This window comes from Paralichthys olivaceus, chromosome 8 (genome assembly GCF_024713975.1).
Source record: "Paralichthys olivaceus isolate ysfri-2021 chromosome 8, ASM2471397v2, whole genome shotgun sequence".
NCBI classification, from domain to species: Eukaryota; Metazoa; Chordata; class Actinopteri; order Pleuronectiformes; family Paralichthyidae; genus Paralichthys; species Paralichthys olivaceus.
This window is the reverse complement of record NC_091100.1, coordinates 13,780,893-13,800,907: the sequence shown is the minus strand read 5'-3', so window position 1 is coordinate 13,800,907 and position 20,015 is coordinate 13,780,893. Positions and strand designations below refer to the sequence as shown.

Below are 20,015 nucleotides of genomic sequence, written 5' to 3'. Positions count from 1 at the left end.
GGAAGGATTATTAAAAGGAAAAGTGCAATACTCATCATTTCAGCTTCATCTTTGTCACATAATCTCATCGGTATTGGAGAACATTTGGTTATGTTGCTGGTTGTTTTGTAACTGTAATTGAAATTATATGGAATTGCCACACACAATGTATGACTGAGAAACCAGCTACTTGATAAAACAGCTCCACTGTGCACTCACTTAAGGGAATCGTTGAACATGGTCTGTGATCTGCAAATGCAGCTTTTCATTGTTTCCCACACACGTAACAAACTGTACTTTCTGAATACGGTTGGTTTTGAAGCTCAGCCTTTATTGTTCACAGTATGCAAATCAAACACTTGTGGCTCAATCGGTTTATAAATATTGATTAAAATGTTTAATATGGTTTTGACCATATAAATGTGAGCAAGACATAAGCTGCAGTTTGTTTGTGTCTGATCTTATCTTGATAAATGTTACATTGTTTTATTGCCAGTTTTACAAACACTAAATGTAAATCAGTTTAGGTGTGATAGCTGGTTCAAATTTTGTGGCTTTTATTGTAGAAAAGTAGGGGTTTTTTCTGAAATTTCTCTTTTGTGTCTAAATTTTTCCAAGAATGCCAAGGCCATAAGAACCAGTTTCAACCAGTTCCAACCGGTTCCTTTGCATTGCGCTGAAAATGGGAGAGATAAGAAAAAAAAATTCGGTTCACTCTCAATATGCCCTCGTTTGTTATTCATCATTTATATTTTGTCTTGCTGATAATTAGTCAGTTATTAAAAAGTGTTTTCCATTCCTTATAACACTAATTTTATCCTGATATTAGATTTATTGGACTACAAAAATGCTTGCAACATGTATGTGTTACAAATGGACAATTCAGTTGTCTTTGAAATTGGTTCTCTTTCAAAATTTGTTCCAACATTTCTCAGAAAGACAACAATTTTTCAGTGTTTGAGTGAAATGTTAGAACAATTGCAGATATATGTTCAAGCTTGCACACATATACACCTCCAGTTCTCCAATCACTCTCATTGCCCTATGCAGTATGTCTCAGTGTGTCTGTAACATTTAATTGTGGCAGCCCACTGCTGGAATTTTTTTGTGGCACCAAGCCAATCCCCTCTGCCTAATATCACTTGGTTAGCTTCTTTCAGACATGTACTATTATGAAAACATGATTATGATGTAATGTGTTGCATTACAATCTGTATGATTTGCTGCCCAAGTGATGGCGGCAGTCTTACAAAGTTTGATCTAGTAACATTTCTGAAACAATTTTTATAGATTCATGTGAAGACCACAGCAGATCATGCACAGAGAGAAATAGAACGCATGTCTTTCTGTTGGCCTTACTAGGAACACTGTATTATAACACAATTGTTGTTTTTTTTCACAAAGGAAAGCAAACATGTTTCATAACTACAAAAACCAGCAAAGTAGCTAATTTTTGTACTGAAATTGTTTTTTTCTTGAACTGTAAAGAAAAAGCAAAGAAACAAATCTATTTATAGCCACTGCAAGAATCAGAGTAGCCTTCTCCCTCCTAATATTTACATGGATGAGTAAATAAATAACCAGCAAATGCTTTTCATATGGCCTTTGGGCGAGTAAGAATTTAATCTGCTAAGTCCTATCTAAGCATTATATCATTCAATGCGTGTGTGCTGTCAGTCTGTATGCAATAAACAGCAGCTGTCTCTATGTAGAAATGATGAAATTGATTCATAATGAATTAGCTAGCAACCTCTGTGTGTGTGGGTGAGTGGTTGTATGTCTTGTCTGTTTTTATAGTTGCCTTTCTTCCTTCTGAAACCTGAGCTGTTTTCAGACATGACCTGCAGGTAAAATCTGCAGAATTGGGTCCGGACTTTGCCTTTCACAACTGCACAACACAGCGGGAGGTTCTCTGCACAGATGCGTTCACAACAGCAATAAATCCTCCGCATTATTTAGGAGAGAGGTGTTGCAGCCGACAGAGGCAGGAAGAAACTTATCAAATCCTCTGCGGAGATGTTTACAGCACCCTGACACCGTCGACTCCTGACATCTGCATCATTGTCTTCTATGTGTGTCTTTGTATTTTCACAGAGAGATATTTGTTTTCTTTTTCTAATTTTTGTGTCTGTCGCATGTTCGAAGCGTCATCGTAGATGACAAAACAAAGATATGCACTGCCTTAAGCCTTGCTTATACTTCTGCATAGGTTTAATGAAGAGCCTATCAATGATGTTTGAGTTTGTTCAAACTTGATTTTTCAAAAAATTGAGAGCCCTGGGAAAATTCACATCTTTATATACACTGGTGTCATTCCATTGATTTGGCTTCTTATAATTAGCTTTGCTTTTTTCTGAACACCTTTAGTGTGAGGATCTCTGGTTGTGTCAGTCAATGGTTGGGATGATGGTCTTAAGGGTTGGGCATGCTTTAAACAAATCACAAACAAAATTAAAGGTGTGAGTAATGGCCACACTTGAAGGCATGGCAAAAATCCAGTCGTTATTGGCTCTCAATGCTGCATCACTTTGCTTTCCTGATCTCTTTTCTTTGTGGCTTTGGAGACCTTTGTTGTCTTTATGTGTATTGTTCACATGTGGATAAACATTCCTTCCACACTTCCTCTCCAAAGGTTTAGGGTTGCACTAAATTTTACTCATAATAAGCGACGGAAGTAGGTACAGGATGTAGGTACATGTGATAAACATGCTATAAGACCACTAGTGACAATATTAACTATTGTAAGACTGTAATTGATATTGATGATCTATTTTAGGCTTAGATTTTGTGAATTTTTTCATTCATGTTAGATTTGACTGCTCAATACAAACATTTGTTTATTTGTTACATTTTTCATATGCACTATCAAGCAATACTTGAATGAACAGTTGGATATTTTTTTAATGGAGTTCAGTGGGACATTTTTGCCAGACAACAGACTGTATCATGGTATTGTGTACCTGTCGCAGACATCTTCACTAAGCGGACAGGGCGGCTTCACATAATGGAAGGATTTTCAGAAAACTGATTTATATACATGGGTGGTTGCAATATGGTCATGCTAAGATATGTCTCTGTCTGCAAGCTTGAACTGTCTGAACAACATTATGCAAAAAAGCATTGTAGTTCCTGAGGAGCAGTTTCTTCGTGTGATGTAAGGTTACTGTGAAAACTGTGGGCAAGCCAGTAGTTTGAGGTGAGGCTGGAAATCGAAAGACCCTGGCCATGCTGCGATGCTCTGCCAAAATCAAAGTGATTAATAATGGTAGTTGTTAGCCATTTGTTGTGTGTATTTTTTTTTTTGACTTTATGTTGTCTATCACTCCTCCATTGATGTTTATTGTGGCCCTTATGATGGCTCATGTTGCAACTTACATCCAACTATGTTTTAAAGCACTTTAATGGGAGGGAAACTTGAATTGATACTCGCAAATCAGTACAAAAGATTAGCAACTGCTTTAAAACTTTGGCCCATACGTGCAGAGTTCCATAGAAAATAGTGGGTGCTTGATTTTGATGCATGCATCATACTACTGGTAAATGGCAGATGCCCTTTGGCAAACTGACAAAAAGTTAGGCCACACTGTCCTCTAAGTGTAGCCAGTCACCGAAGGACAAAGAATTTCAATGGTTTTGTCAGAGTAGAGGATTTAACCACGACTTGGTGACTGGAAGTAGGGTTGCCAAGGTTATCATATAATTGTTGTTGCACAGTGTTCAGGCATACGAATTACATAAGGGTCATTTTTATAGGTATAAAACCTATTTTGTTAATACTCATGAATCAATGGTAGTGCCCACATTCAATAGTGTCCTCGCATTGCAGCAGCAGAGCAGAACCATATCACAGAATGGGGGAGTCTTGTCCCGTGATGACAGGAGAGTTGACCATAAAGAGGGAGGATTTTGATTCAGCGGGAAAACCAAAAGTGCCTGTAACAATATTTCAGAATTATCCAGATGTCTGAAGGAAACTTAATAAGATAATGAGGCAACCAGCAAACTTTGTTTAATGAATGTGGCAGCATCTGGATGCATGTTTTCATGTGCATCCAAAGGATCGGGTATACAGGGCAGGTAGTATTGCAAGTTCTGCCTGTCTCCAATGGATGTCTTGGCCCCCACAACATAATGGGATTTTTCCCAGTGTTGCCAGTGGCCAGCCTGACTATGATATACAGTTTGATACGTTTTTTGTGTGATTTAAAAGAGCGACAGGGTAAATACTGCAGCAAAACTAAAAATCAAAGTAAGTGCTTTACAGATACTGAACCAACAAACTTCCTTTTAAAATGTCTGGTGTAATCTGTAATACCAGTGTTGCTACAATACCCTTGTTTAATACCCTTTGGGAGTATTTCCATACTGTGACATCCCTAGGGCAGTTCCCTTCACTGCCCTGAAGGCTAGCATCAGAACTGCATGCGAGCTGCAACAGGAAGCCAGTATGCTAAATAGGAAAGGTTTGGGAAAAATGAATGGGTGGCATCATTCTGGACAAGCTCCAGGTGGTATGCCGGGTGTCAGATGCAAGTACTCCCACAAGGAAGGAGTTGCATTTCTGGCGCAATGCTATGATGTGCATCATGGTAACAGGGAAGGGTTGTGTCACTTACTTTCCTTACCATTGCATCATTAGCTACTTTGAGTTGCTGCACTAATTGCAGACTGACTGTCCTCATAGCTACCCTTTTAGCTTAATCAATGGTCATCAATATATCCTGGGATCAGTTGCTCCAAGAAGGATCGAACCCCTTGGAAACCCCTTCTTGCTCAGGAATGGAAGGAGGCATTTGTCAGCCACGATTGAAGGAGCCCTCAAAGTTGGAAAGCCTTGTCTTGCTCCTGTGAAACAATCTGGCTTGAAATGTAGCCTTCAAAGGGTGCGGGGCCCTGAATTGGGACACAGTTTTAGTCTTCTTAGCCATATAGTCAAGCAATGCTTGAAAATTGTGGACTTGAGTATTGTTGAAAGAGATTTAAGAAAAAGGTTTAAAAAAACATCTCTGCAACATAGTCTGCACCCTAACCCCCATGCTGTTTTCTACTGTTTAAAAATCCTGTTTCTTGCATAATGAGGAGAAATAATTATACCTAACATAATTGCTTTGATTTATCCATGCAAGGGAACTAATGTTTGCTCACAATTTACAGAGATTATTTCTGATACAAAGCTAACATGCTTAACTGTAAAGACATTGTTTTCATTTTTAAACGCTATTGTTTCGAAAGAAGTGTATTGGGCGTGTAGACATAGATTTTGACAATCCTTGCCATCAACCGCCTGTGAAAAACATATTACAACCAGGGATGATTAACAAATTTGTGTCATTTTAAGAGACAGTAGCAAGGATCCGCAAATTCACAGTATTGCTTCAGACCTTGATTTTGTATCTCTTGCTCCCCCTCCTTACTAATTGAAAAATCAGGTATTGTTTGTTAGTCGCAGATGATTAAATGTGATATTCGATAGTATTTATAAGACTGACTATTTCAGCCCTAAGCAGTAATCTTAATAAGTGGAGGAAATCATCACACTCCTGGATGAAAAAAATGGTGTGTGTATGCGTTCTAGAAACAACCATACTTTAAATGGGAGAGATGGCCTTTCCCCCACGGACTGCAATATAGATATTGATATTCGATGCGATTTTCTGTGATGTCCAAAATATTATTTACTTTTATGTAGAAAATGGTAGCACAATTATACCCAGAGCTGAAAGTCTTAATTAATATTCACCAAGTGTTGCAGATCAAATAAATCTTCCTCAGATACACAAATGTGATACCCTTTGAAGATCAAAAGAATCACGCAGGCAAAGGCAGCTGTGTTCATGTAAAAAAGGATTCTCTCTGCTCTTACTGCGTACTGCAGCAGCCATTTTGTGCTCAAGCGTTCGCTGCAACAATCCATCAAAGGGAAAGGAGTGGGGGTGGGGAAAGTGTATGGTAGGCTAGCTTGTTGACTAATTTAAATCATTAATTTAAGGAAATGTTTTTGCTATTTGTATGTAAAAAAAAAATATATATATATATATATATTTATGCATTTTGCTTATTGCCATTTTCTACTCTAATGTGTTTTAGGCAGTGAGGGAAAAGGCAGCTTGTAGCATTGGATTTTCAATTTCCATGATAAATGTGAGTTCTTTGTCGTGATTTCCATGTAACAAACTTCAAAGTAATGTGCCACATTCAGAGAGAAAGTCATAGGTGAGTTACTGCCACAGAGACAGAGAGAAAATTTGGTCAAAAACATCCGGCAGCATGAACTCCTTTTCGTGACCAGGGGTGGAATATTCATCAATGTAAGAGAACAAGAATAAACTTAAAATGTTTGCCTGCGCAACCCAGGCTAATTTAGTTTTGAACATCTAGCTACAGAGCTTGAATTGCTTGGAGAGCTTTGAATTTGTCCTTCTCCTCTCTAGCTCCCTCCCTTGTTGGTGAGAACACCCTTCTACTGCAATGGTTTAATCCATGCTTGGCTGTAAAACTCTGTCTGGAACAGCCTGCTGGTGTGGGGGAGGGGTTGTTGGCGCTCTGTGTCAGGCTGTGGACTTAGATCTGACAGTGTGGTGCTAGCTATAGCTCATGCAATACTTTTTATGGACCACAGTATCTTCAGAAATGGTCTTTAGGATGTATTTTTTACTTGAACAAGCAGCAAATGCATACAAATGATTCCGTTCTGAAATTGACCAAAGGTGTTTTCTTACTATCATTTCAAAGAACATTGGTGGATGTTTTGTTTGTAATGTGTCGGTCAATATCTATAAATTTACGAATATTTTTCAAGCCATGGAACGAGCCTCCTTCGGCAGTGTATGACTGAAGAATAATCACCATGTGCTTGCTTTATTCACAGGGAAACACTTGGTTGCGTCCACCCCCACCCAACCCCCCCTATTTTTCTTCCCTGTTTTCCTTCTACCCAGCCTTTGCTATTCTCCACTCATGTAAAAGAAAGAAAAAACAAATCACGCATACAGCGTCTAGGCCATGGTTAGCTAAGAAGCAGTGCATTTAGACCATTGCTGATCAGTATTAAAATATGTTTTGAACATAACTTTTGTTTGCTAGTTTAATATGAAGAAGAAATGCCCACACCTGACTGGATGGAAAATGGGACATAAATAGACATAGACATATATGAACAAATGTCACAGGAAAGATCAATAATCAGCTGCAGCTTAGAATAACACGAAGTCTTTGCTCCGTTCGGTTTCTTAGTTGTCAGATAGCAGCATACTTAAAGAATCTGGTCTTAAAGAGAATATACTGCAGTAGGTTAAATGGTATGGTGTTTGGTCAAAGTTTTTTCTTTAGGCCATGAGTGCAATTAATATCAGGTGAAAAGCAGTAAATCGATTCAAATATGATATTCACATGATTTATGTTTTTTCCTGTTCATTTTATTTGTTTACATGTCTCAATTGTTCAAAGTTGATTAATGTAGCTATTGTACAGATTCCGACTCCTTGCATTATTGCACAAATTCTGTCATTTTTAGCATATCTTATCTCAGTTAATTCTTCTGTGAGATTACTTGGCAATAATGACAAATTGCAACTACTTGAGCAAACTTCTCCTTTTCTCAATTTTTAATCCTTTTTATGTACGATTGTGAAATAATTGATATACAATAATCACAGTGTATCTGTCAATTTATTTATTTAATAGTTTTAAATTAGTCTTAATGATTGTGGGGTTTCACATTTCAGGGAATGTATCAACATAGTTTTGATATCTCTTACTGTGTTCAAGGAAACTGAATCCCCTCCTTGAATTTAAAGGGTGATAGACAGGGTAGCGTTTTGTGCTAGGTGTCCAGTCGCACAGAGGTAACATCTATTACTGATAGAGTAACACAATCACACACTTCCAGAGAGAAAAATGGGAAAAAAAGGTGAAGATCATGCAAAAGGAAGGTTCAATGTGGCTAAATCTAAAAGACGCTTACATAGAGAGGCTCTACATTACCCAGCGCTGTGAGACCTATCCTGATCATTTTGATAACACAGATTACTAAGCAAGGACCACCCTAACATTTAAACACATAGTTGGTTCAGCGAGATTGGTGTTTTTGATCAAACAAAACTCATTGAAATTAAAAAGTAAGTTCAGAATCACATTACTAATGATTCTAAACATGCCCTGCGTATTAACCAATCTGACCAGTGTAAACTGATGATACTGACCATAATGTTTGTAAAAAACAGCCTGTACAATTAAGACAACGTACAGATTAAATAAGTCAATATTACTAATAAGGATTCTATGTTCAATATAGGTAATGTAAACAGTCTTTTAGCAGCTTACAGTGTGATCCTGACGATGTTTGTGTCAGCCCTTTACAAACAGTTAAAATAGAGTGACAGTCTGATAGGTTTGACAGCCACACAAGCTACCTGCTTGAGGAGCATTGTGCAAAATATGCTTTTATTTCATTCAGTGATAAAAAATTTGGTGTGTCCATTCACCTTTTTGAGAATTATGCCCATTGGAGTTATTTTCACTGATGTGGTGCTGCCGTAATATGACAGGATTTTGTAGGAGATGTAGCACGCTCTAAAGGCTCAGTGTGGCTGCAAAGAGCAGACCAGGTGGCCATTTTGAGTTTCAGTGGATCCAGATGCAGTCAGGGAGGGTGGGGTAGGAAAGACTGCGCACAGTGCGAAGTAATGTTGGAATGCGGGCTCTGCTCTCACTGGTTGACATCTTGTTTATCTCTCAGTATTTAGCTTCCATAGGAAATGTCTCATAACTGATAACTGTTCATTTTTAGTGGTTGGTTAATAAGTAATAATGACCAGCAGTATCCTCGGTCTGACAAAGTGTCAGGCATACAGGTTGAAGTATTTAAGAAGGCCTGAAGGAGAAAAGGAATGTTATCTGGACTTAAATTCCAGATTACAACATTAAGCAGTATATAGATCTTATTGAAGAGGAATTTTTTTTTTATTATTGTTACAAGCTCAGGATGTGGCTGAACAGTGAACAAAAGATATATGGGCTCCGGCAAGATCAGTGAAACCCTGAACCAGGACTAAGGTGACATAGATAAAATCCTTTAAATTAAATGTGCTTGGGGAGAAGATGGTTTTTGTTCAGTTTTCCCTCAAGATTCCAGCACAAGTATGGAGCTTTCTGCAGTCACACTGTACTTGTTTTTTACTCAAGTAGGCGGAGTTTGTTATAGGATCTGCTCATGCCTGTACTCAGCATGCTTCTCGCAGCGCTGGTGGCCATTTTGTGTTTCTGCAGTATCAGAAAGGGGGGATGGGCAGACGATGCACAACAAGGTTTTATTTATTCTCACAACAGGGTTTTTATAGAAGACAGGTGAACTTTTATAATAAAAGTTAAATGTCATCACAAATCACATTTCCTGTCTACTACTACCTATGCTATTTATCTTTTTGTTTTCAATCTCAATTAGTCAAATCAGGAAACTTCTTTTATATAACAGTAAAAGAACAGTTTGGGTACAATCAGTAAAAGGATTAAAGTGCAGTATCTATATTTTTTAGCTTGTGGGTTTTCTTTGCTCCTCTTGGGTAAAACAAAAAACACCCCCCTGTTTGAATGGTTCAGTCTGTTTAACAGCAGCCCTCCCTGGGAGAGGCTGGGTGGAAAGAGGCTGCTGACTGTGACAAGCTGTGCTCTAATTTCTTGATTTGCGCAGCTAGCATGGGACTCTGACTTCCAAACGATACGTCTTGCATTTACAGAAAAGACCACTTAATACAAACACAAAAAAATGCCTGATGTACTTTTTTCAGTCTTCAATGGGGAAATTTTAGTTAATTGTGAAAATCTGTAATATTCATGTTTCTAAGAAAGTTCTTATTTGGCTTATACCGACTAATTTTAAGAAAAACATCAAAGCACCTACACCAAAAAAACAATATAACGGTAGCATTTTACGTGAAAACTCCAGAAAATAAGACTTTCTCTACTCTTCTGTTAAATCTGTAACTGCATTACACTGTTAAAATACATTTTGTACTTTATGCCTTTTATCTTCAATGCCCCTACACCCACTCCCTCCCCTCGTCATAATGGTTCAGTCCATGCTTGACTAGGAGAGGCTGTTCCAGAGAGTGAAAGAGAGAGACAATGTGTGTGTGTGTGTGTGTGTCTCTGTGTGTCTCTCTCTGTGTGTGTGTGTGTGTGTGTGTGTGTGTGTGTGTGTGTGTGTGTGTGTGTGTGTGTGTGTGTGAGAGAGTGTGTGAGTGAGTGTGAGAGAAAGAAAGAGAAGGAGATGGGGGAGGGTGGGTGCAGCTGTTTCTAGGTTGAGTGGGCTGTGGATTTGCAGTTTAGCGCTGGCTGAACGCTGCTAGCTAGGCCCTGACTAAAGTGCATGCTGTGCTGTTTTGTCTTAAGTGGTTTTATTTGATCTGTGTCTTGCTGGTAGTTTTGTGATAATAGCACATATAATTATATAATTAGATAGTTTAATTATTTGGTTTGTCATTGTTACCATAGAAAGCTTTTATGGAGGCATCGTTGTTTTAAATATTATCATGTTTTTTAGTTGGAAGGAACCGTGTAAGACTGGCTCTCTCCCCTAAACCTTTGTTTGACCTTCTCTGGCTTTTTAGCCACGTGGTCAATTGATAAGCTGAACAGATTGGTTATCTTTCATCTTATGGATTGTCTGAGTCTCCTGGGTCTTTTTGACAAACGTGAACTTTTCATCAGTTATTTAGGATGTTTTCCATCGTAATTATTTAACACTGAGTTTCTTTTTCTGTCATCTATTTGCTCCCATTTATACAAGCTGTGTAGGAGTGGGACACCGAGCTGCTTGAAACCTTATGGAAAACTCTGTTGCTTTTATTTTTTAGACATTATATTATTCTTACTCAGAAAGTCAAAAACTATTTTTTAACAACTTTATCTTGTGTTGTTCTAGGAAGAGCTAGGATATGCAGCGGGACAAGCACATTCAATAAGGAACATTAAATTTAAGCTCTTAGAACATCAATGCCATCAAGAACTGAGGAAAATTGACTTACCATACCCTTGTTAAAAAACACTACCATGGCCAGATAGGGATCCTTATTAGCATTTCCACAGTTTAGAGACTGTATGATTTAGTTGATCCAGGTCTGGTGACAAAGCATTTATTTAACCTATTAATTCAAATTTTTTTTAATTCTTTACATAACAGCTGTCGAATGGGATTAATATGAGAGATCATATTACAGCCTGGGTCAAGTCTTTAAAGGAATAATAGCAGGCTGAGGCTAACCAAGTACTGACTTTAGTGCTCGTAGTTCCTCGGGTAACCATGTGTGTAGTACAGATCAAATCTGACAAAGATTGAGTTGAACGAGCAAGAAGAGATAGTGTCATCTCTAGTAAAGTGGTTTATTTAAAGCTATTTGGGTTTTTTTTGGGTCACATCCTGTTTTGACTATGCTGAAAATAAACTGCTGCACGACCATATAATATCTTAAAACAATTACATTGAAACAATACAAATAGAGTTTAACATTTGTAACTGAGTTTGTACTGAATCTTCATGCAAAAAGCATTGAACTCATCTAAATTTTCTGTGTTACAGTGTCCTTGACCTTTTTTTAAACAGAAAACTTTGTTTGCCTATGGTGTTCTGTAGAAAGGACAACCCCCCTCCACCGTTGGTCAGAATGGTTTAGTCCGTGCTGGCTGTAGATTTCCATACTGTGGACTAGTTTGTGCTAGAGTTGGGGGATGGGTGTTGCCTAGCAACAGCCTGTGCAATGTACTTCCCCTCTGTCTGTGCGGTGCTAGCTAGGGTTGGTATTGAGTATTGACATCACAACACTGTGCTTGAGAATGTTGTAGACACAAACATTGATTTGTGTGTATTTGTTGTACCTGCAAGTTTATCATGCACTTAATAGATGTTATCAGACAGAAAAAATATAATTAAAAAAATATATTTTTCATACTATGCATTACAGCAAACTGCTTTGTCAAGAGTTAAAATATATACTTAAAAGGTTTAATTATCACCAGTTATAGGCTCAGGTAGGCCACACACCCTTTTATAAAACATACCTCTGCAAGAAACAAGATGGACTAGTCCTAATCGAGCCCCTCCTCCTTTCTTTTATGTTCTCCTGCCTGCTTCTTAGCTGTTCTCGGCTCCCACAATCAACAAATACATGGAAGGCCCAAACCCACACATCCTGCTAAAGGTCACCATTTCTTCTTTTTCAAGCATGTTTCACATTTCCATCTCTTTTTTTTTACAACTGTGTAAGCTTCACTCTTTTCTCAAGGTTAGCTTTTGATACTTGCTAGTTGAAGAAAGCAGAGGTTTGTCTTATATTTCGATTTGTTTGTCTTTTTCTTTTCATAAGAAACACTCATGTGAGGGAGTTTGCTGAAAATTCTCAGTAACTCACTGCAACAATGTCACAAGAGACCTGTCACCTGCAACACTGCAAGATGTCAGGAGGAACCATGCTGTTTTAAAAATCCCTGTCACTGGGGGCATTCACATTGGGATCAATAACTGAAGTTATTCCCTCGAGTCATGCATTTTCGTTGTTCATGCACACAGAGAAATCTGTATATATTTATAGTTGTCAACTCATTTGTATTTGTGCTATATTCGCTCTGTTTGTGAATCTCGCAAATATCCTACATGTATAAAGCATTTCTCGTGCGAATGTTGATGTCGATCTTAATGTTGGCCATTCATTCTCTTATTTGTGTCATATAAACCATATGCAGTTCTGTTGGGCTGCCTATCAAATCCACAAAATGTTCTACCGCAGTATTTTAATGAGGTTCATAGCGGTAGGGTGTTGTGTTAAGTGTCAGTGTGTTGTGGTGGAAAGGTTTCACGAAGTTGCGGGTAACCTCGCATCACTTGGTGCTTGATTTTATTTTAGGCAAAAGTGGCCCTACTTGCTGCGGCCGGTCAAACACACAGCTAGTGTGGATATCTATGAACTTGCTGGATGCTCTTTATTTGTTAGTTTCACCCCGAGATTCACAAATGCTCAGAGAGATCTGTGTGTTAGGAACAGGTTCCAGTGTTTGATGGAGCACAAGGATGTGGTTGAAAATGGGTGGTTTACAAAAAAACAAGATTTGACATGGATTGGTCAGGTCCACAGTTCAGAGACTGAGTCATTAAAAATGCTCTAATTTATACCAGTACCTCTTTAACCTGTTAGCCAGGGAAAAACAACCCAACCAACATGTTTTGGCAAGTTGTACATGCATGTCCATGTACAGTAGCCCATCAAGAAATGGCCTCTACTTTGGATTGCTAGACTGGAATCATCTTGTGCAAGATTTGATCAGCAAGATGTCATGCTGCTGACATGGTTGTATCTTCTCATCTGAACCAATAAATCAAAAGTTTTCCTAGTCCCAGCAAGGTTCAAATGCAAGGGTTTTTGCTTGCTTGGCATCACAGAAGCTTAATATTGTCTCCTGCTGGTGCACTGGCCCCAAAGTCACACTGCCCTGTTATTTGGAGTTTGATAGATACAGGTTTAGTTTGATAGAGTTTGGGACACTTTGTGACGGTAAACCAGCCACTCATCAGCTAATTACTTTTAGTTGAATCCAGGTTGCAGAGGCAAAGTACTTAAAGAATAACATATAGGGATTTTGCAGCTTGAGAGAAAATAAATGGTCATCACTCCCTGTTTAGATGCCTCTATGCAGATGTGCACATCTGACTGAAAAGTTATTAGGTACAATCCAAGCAAACAGGTTTTTAAAATAAATAATGAAAACATGCAGAAAGGTAGGTAAGCCTTCTATTCTGTGTGTTAATGTCGTAACATGTTAGATTGAAGCCAGTTAAATTTGGCAAGTGATTAATTTGAAAGATGTACAGAGGAAGTAAAGTGCGAGACAGAAATGATGGATGTCTACTCAGTGTTTAAGTCAGCAGTCCGTGCATAATATTTACAGGAAATGCGTGACTTGCATAAAGCAACATTATTGGTTGTTTATTCAGACCAGTGAAATTTCAACTTAGAAACATCAGGAATACAGAATGAATAATGTGTATATAGGCTTTTGTGAGCGTTTCAGCATGTAGTATCTCTGCTGTTATAGCGATTCTTTTTTTCAAGAAGTGTAGTGTTTCATGACCTAACCTGACGCGGATTTAAACGCCACACCCGGCCTGTTCGTGTTTGACCAACACATATTGTTTTCTGAATTTCTCCAAGTCAGGTTCAGTGGAGGACTCACTGACATAGCTGCAGAAAGCTCTTTTCTTTTGTGTAATTGAGTTTATATATATTCTCCATTTTGTTTACTTTGCGAGCTTGGTCAAGCTTTGAGTTCAACAGAACAATTCTAATTTGGCAGGGTGATGCTGCCACCTGATACATCTGATGGAGAATCCTGCTCAGCTAGCTACAGAGAGTTCAGGCTGGCAGTAAAAAAGCAGAGCTGACGGCCATTTTGAGTTTCTGCACTGAATCCAGGCGCAGTAGATGAGGCCGCAGGATGGGGGAGGAGGGTGTTGTGCTCTGCGCAGTATGCAATAACATTGGAATGTGGAGAGTAGCAGAGATCGTGCTCGCTTTTTGCACCACTTTTTTTGTTCATGCTGACTGTGCATGATGCTTTTTCAGGTTCTATTATTTTATGCAATAAGTTTGGTCTCACTTGTTTTTTACAGTAAAAAAACTGTAAAGGAATTTTGTGTGTATGCACTCAGCTTTACAGAGCAAGTATACACCCAGTCCATGTCTTCTCAGTTAATGTTGCATTTTTTTCCATCAGGCATATCACAGCCTGCTAAATTGCAAAATACACATGCTAAATTGTTGGATATTGGTGCCGTTACAGGTGACTCTGTCAACTACGGGGTAAACAATGCTGTAAAAGTAAAGCTAACTATCTTGACAGTGTGAAACTGAGGCAGATTATTGCACTCACCAGATAAGATTTTATAGATCGCTAGAGTAACAACTGGCTTTACGTGTTCTTTATCCTGACAGATTTAACTACAAACAGGATCTACCATTTGAATGTGCCTGCTTTTTCTTCTTACATTTTGGGAGATCATTAGACAGACTGTTCACATTTTACAACCAACATGTTAACAGCTGCACATTCATGAGCTTAAATTCAATGAAATATGGTTAAAGTGATTTGTATGAAAGCCTATTTTTTTCTTTCATCTTTGTTTATGCTCATAATTCTTGCAAACATAAGCCGGAAGTTAGCTTGTACAGCTAAAATTTCATAATCATAAACCTTCATTTTACAATGGAGAAATACAAATGAGTCCTTGTTTAAAGCGTGGTTTGCAAAATTCAGTTGTGACACTTTGTAAGCAATGCCCAATTCCTCTAGTCCAATATGTTTTAGCCTGTATGGATGAATTTTAATGTCATCAACAGAATTAAATGTCCAGTTTGCTTACATTTTTAGTTACCCTTCAAATATATATAGGTGTCTTTGAAGTTTAGGACTCTTTTTGAAGTTGCTACACAAGGGATAAAAACACACCCTCATAATTCAGTGAAGCTAAATTTAGGGCAACAGTGATTTGCTTGGTCTCGTGATTTCATACATAGTTGATCCTGTAGTCCTAGTTAGAAGCAGTAATTTTCAATTTTCCATCTTTTCTTTTTTTTTTTTTAGGTAGTCAAAGAATTCTCTTCTAAATCCATGACTGCGGTCCTCTCAGCTTGAAGGTGAGTTATTTGTGCATGTTTTAATTAGTTTACATGCTGCATGTTACTTAATATAGTAAATTCCTTGAGTGGTGCTGAATTTAAAAATGAGCTTGTTACTGCAGCTAAGGGCAGTCCCTTACAGCACACAGTCTCCCTTAAAATACATACTGTATACATGAATGAAATTCATATACTTCAAATGAATGAATACACTTAGCCTAGCCTCAACAATGCAGTTTGTGCAACCATCAGAACTCTGTACGGAAAATCCTTCCATGTTTTGCATAACCTCTTTACTGCTGCCAACACAGTCCCTGTTGGTCCACTCTGATTTGCTGAGGATTCAGCCAATAGGAAGGTGGGGGGATGGGAGAAAGGTCGGGTTGCTGTTGTTGTTAACTTCAATGTCATTTCTGTTCTCTGGATGTGGGCTTAGGTAAAAATGACATCAATGAGTTAATCAGAAAATGAAGGCAAGGGGAATTTGTCAGACCAGTTACGGTTTTTCAGACTGACATGAAAAAGGGTCTTTTGGCACACTGAGCTGCACCTTGACTGTTGTCACTTCAGGACTGATACAGAAGTCTGTATTCAGGCAGTCTGCCTGATTTGGCTTAAATGCTGAGTCATAATTGTGCTAAAGAAAGAGGCTTTTGGAGGAACCGACCAGTCTGGTATGCAGATTTCAAAAAAGAGGAACCTTCTAGAAAAGAAAAAAAACAAGGAAGCCACGGGGCTCTACAGTGACCTCTAGTGTTTCCTCAGAAACTCTGCAGCCATTTCTGTGCTTTGCAGTGCGTAATGTTCAGGACAGGTTCATCAGCGGTGGATACTGTGGTCTTTAGTCTTGCAGCTCTAACTGTGGAGATCTTTTCCAGACTCATCACGCCCTCTAATGGCATGTAATCTCTCCTTGTCCCTTTGCAGGCAGCAATGGAAGTTGTTGTGACAGAGGAGAAGAAGAAAATTTTCCGTGCCAGGAAAACCATGAAGATCAGTGATCGACAGCAGCTGGAGAGTCTTCACAGCACTTTGTTGACGGCAGCTCCGGGATTGTCCAACCCATCTCCACCACCACTAATGAACGGCACTCACAAAGAGGACGGACAAAAAGCAGGGGACAAAGAGCAAAACAACATCTCAGACTCAAACTCCCCTCATGCTGCATCACCTGCCTCCCCTGTTCCTTTCCTGTCCCTAAACCTGTCACCCTCCCCTGGCTCTTCACAAAGTCCGAAAACAAAGGATGAAACTCCCACCACATCTCCTACATCACCATTCCACTCTCTAAACTTTGAACTGAAAAAGATGGAGGATAAGGAAGAGGAGAAAAAAGGGTCCCTGTCGCCATCATTAAGTGACCCTGTTACACTAGCACCGACAGAATCTAAGGAAAACCAGGAAAAAGATTCGGAAAAGATTCCAGAGGTGGAAAAGAAAGAGGTAAACTTTTCGGAAAGTTTTTATCGTAACATTAAATAAATATATATAGTTTTCAATGTTCAATTGTTCAATTTAAAAAGGTTTATAATGTTGTTCAGACTGTGAGTGTCTCAAACTTACAATTACAATGATTATCCATTTATTCCCGTCCTCAGGAGAAACAGACTACAACAGAGGACCCAGCTATGGATTCGGGGAAGGATTCTACTAAAGGTTTGGTTCCATGTTCGCCTGTGCCACCTCCAGTATCTGACTGCACAAAACCAATGGATACAGATAGTGACGCTACAAAGGCCGCGGACCCTGAGGCCTCCGCAGCCAAAATGAAAGATGAAAAGCCTTCTTCACCTAGATCTATAACTTCCGATTCCTCTCCTTCTTGTTCCTCCTCGTCTCATCCAGCTTCCTCCTCTGGTGCGGATCTAAAACAAGACAAAGAAATCAAAAAGGAGAAAGTAAAAGAAGAGAAGGACGATAAAAAAGATGTGAAGAAAGGATCCATCGGTGAGGAAAAGATGGAGGTGGACTCAGTTAAAGTGGAGACCAAAGTCAAAAAACCTAGCATTGGCAAAATCACAAAACCATCTCGGCCATCATCCACTCCGCCATCGAATACAGGTATGAGAGAGGGGCCATTTTGTCACATATGCAGAGATTAGTAGAAAAATAATCTGAAATACTTGATATGTCATTCAACACAGTTCTTATTTTTAATTTTCATTGATGTAGCCATGAAGGCCACGGAAACAGTTGTAGGCTGTGTTACCTGTTACAACTCATAAGAGGACAGTTTAATATTGCAAGGTGGACGGCCACGAGAGATGGATTTAATGGACATACCAAATTATCCTCATGAAAGTCTGAAGGTGAACTGATGTAGAAATGTGGTAATACACAGACTGATAACCCATGTAAACACAAGAAATCCATCAGATGTTAGTGTGGTCTGATTTCTTTGTTCAGATTTAGGACATTGAACATGTAAGTAAGCAGGGGTTTGCCTTATCTTTTCCTCGTAGTGCAAGAGGAGAAGGGCTCGACCTCAGGACTGAAACGCACTCTATCAGAGGGTACTGAAAAAGATGGACCAACACCGAAAAGAGATGGGAAGAGGCCAAAGGTGGAGCGTGAGGAGTTGGAGGCTCAGTTGGAACTCAAAATCACTGCAAAGGCTGGTAGTCACCACAAACTTGAAAAGGTTAGTGTGCAACTATCCTGCTGCTTTTAGGACTTTATCCTTAAGTCTAAGCTAACAAAATGAACTCTGCTTTGGTGGCAATGGACATTATTAATGCTGCTTTTCTTCCCTCTTTTACATAATCTTCTTTCTCAGATTGTGCAGCAACTAGTGGATGAACGGTTGAAGGTCTTGGAGCTGACAATTTTTGACAAGCATTTTCAAGAACTCAAGGACAGAGTAGACAAGCTTGACTATACCACCAAACATCAAACGGCCATTAACACACTCCAAGTAAGTAAGATGTGTTTTTAATTAAGTTGTATTTAGTTCTAATTCACTTCTTACGGTTAGCAAGGATCAAATCTAAAGCCCACCTTTCTACTTTTTTTTTAGACCAAAATAGCTCGATTAGCAAAAAAGTTTGGTGAAGCTAATCAGGCATCGGAGAACAAAAGGAAACAAGAGGTAGGACACTTAATTTTTTTTTGTATTTGGGCTTATTTCTGAAAAACCTTATATCTGGTTAGCCAGCAATGTTTTCTAAAAACACATCATGTGATTTCCTTAGGCACTTGCTGCTGCTGCTGCCGCTGCTGCTGCTGCCGCCTCCTCTGCTACAGCTTCTGCAGCCAAGACTGCAACAGTTGCGATCAACCCTCAAGCTCAGCGGTAAGTGTCCATTCCTAGAGCAGTGTCATTTGTAGTTCCCTTTCAACCATTATATACTTAAACATACACATTAACAGGGTTTTTTTTTTAGAAGTGATTCTGATCACTTCACTGCAAGTTCCCGTTTGCCAGATCCACATTTAACATGTGACAAAATAATTTGAGTTTTCAAAATTCACAGCATGTGTTTGAACATGTTTTTCTTTGAATATAGCAGTGTGTGCTCTTTGGTATTGTGTGAATATAATTTGGCCTTTGTATGAACGTGACAATACCGGACTGAAGCCAGAACTACACACTGAGCCGTTCGCAAACGTGTCTAGTTGACATTGTCCCAGGTTGCTATCTGTAATCACTAGAGGCTGAATTTTAAAACTAATGGATAGAATAAAGAATACTTACATCCTCCAAATCCATACCTTTTTGGAAACCCGAGATTCTGTGTCTGTTGTTCGATTTTTTCAGGATCGGCTTTTTTTAAACTCTTACCCTCACTCCAAATATTTCTTAAGACTGGTTTGGAATATACAAACACACACCCCAGTTTGTGTTTTGCACCTGCAAAATAACCACGCGTGGGTCCAGGTCCTGAGTCTTGTGACGTTCTACAATGTGAAGCCTGAGCGTGTCCTCAGGCAGTGCAGAGTGTAGTTAAAACTGCACCTCTCCTCCCAACAGCGTGCTCCGTCGGCAGACAGTAGAACCACAGCCTGTGCCCAGTGAAGGAGTGGGTCCCTCTGTTGGTAAGACTGCCGCACTGTCTGTTCAGAAGGAGAAGAAAGAAGAGAAAATGGAGGAGGAAGAGGACAAAGATATGTCACGTCACATTGCCATGGCAAAAAAGCTGTCAGAATTCAGTGAGGGGAAATGCAGAGCTGACATTTATCTCCGCACAATCAATTCCCAGTTGGAAAAAGTGCTTTACAACAACTGCAAAAGAAGCTCAGGAAATCCCAGGGCTGACCGCTACGCATCATACTTATTCCGCACCATAGTCCCATATGAAGTCTACTGTGACTGGGTGGCTAAAGTCAACTACGTTGGATTATTGGGCAAGGAGGCGCTCCCCAAGAACTTAAGGA

General features: G+C 39.1%; 1 protein-coding gene across 11 annotated transcripts in view; it reads left to right on the top strand.

Annotated features, from left to right (window-relative positions):
• Window positions 1-20,015, top strand: part of atf7ip (activating transcription factor 7 interacting protein) — a 29,759-nt gene that overhangs the window by 4,292 nt on the left and 5,452 nt on the right. For 2 of the 11 annotated variants that reach the window (XM_020084197.2, XM_069529733.1), the window contains exons 2-9: window positions 15,607-15,659; window positions 16,569-17,084; window positions 17,240-17,297; window positions 17,487-17,702; window positions 18,104-18,282; window positions 18,418-18,555; window positions 18,658-18,729; window positions 18,833-18,933. In XM_020084197.2, coding sequence (XP_019939756.2) covers window positions 16,575-17,084; window positions 17,240-17,297; window positions 17,487-17,702; window positions 18,104-18,282; window positions 18,418-18,555; window positions 18,658-18,729; window positions 18,833-18,933 — 1,274 coding nt within the window. In that variant the 5' untranslated portion in view covers window positions 15,607-15,659; window positions 16,569-16,574. Of the gene's footprint in view, window positions 1-11,377; window positions 12,004-12,110; window positions 12,174-15,606; window positions 15,660-16,568; window positions 17,085-17,239; window positions 17,703-18,103; window positions 18,283-18,417; window positions 18,556-18,657; window positions 18,730-18,832; window positions 18,934-20,015 lie in introns of those variants that run through there. The other 9 variants (XM_020084193.2, XM_020084194.2, XM_069529732.1 and 6 more) reach the window with 8 other exon arrangements.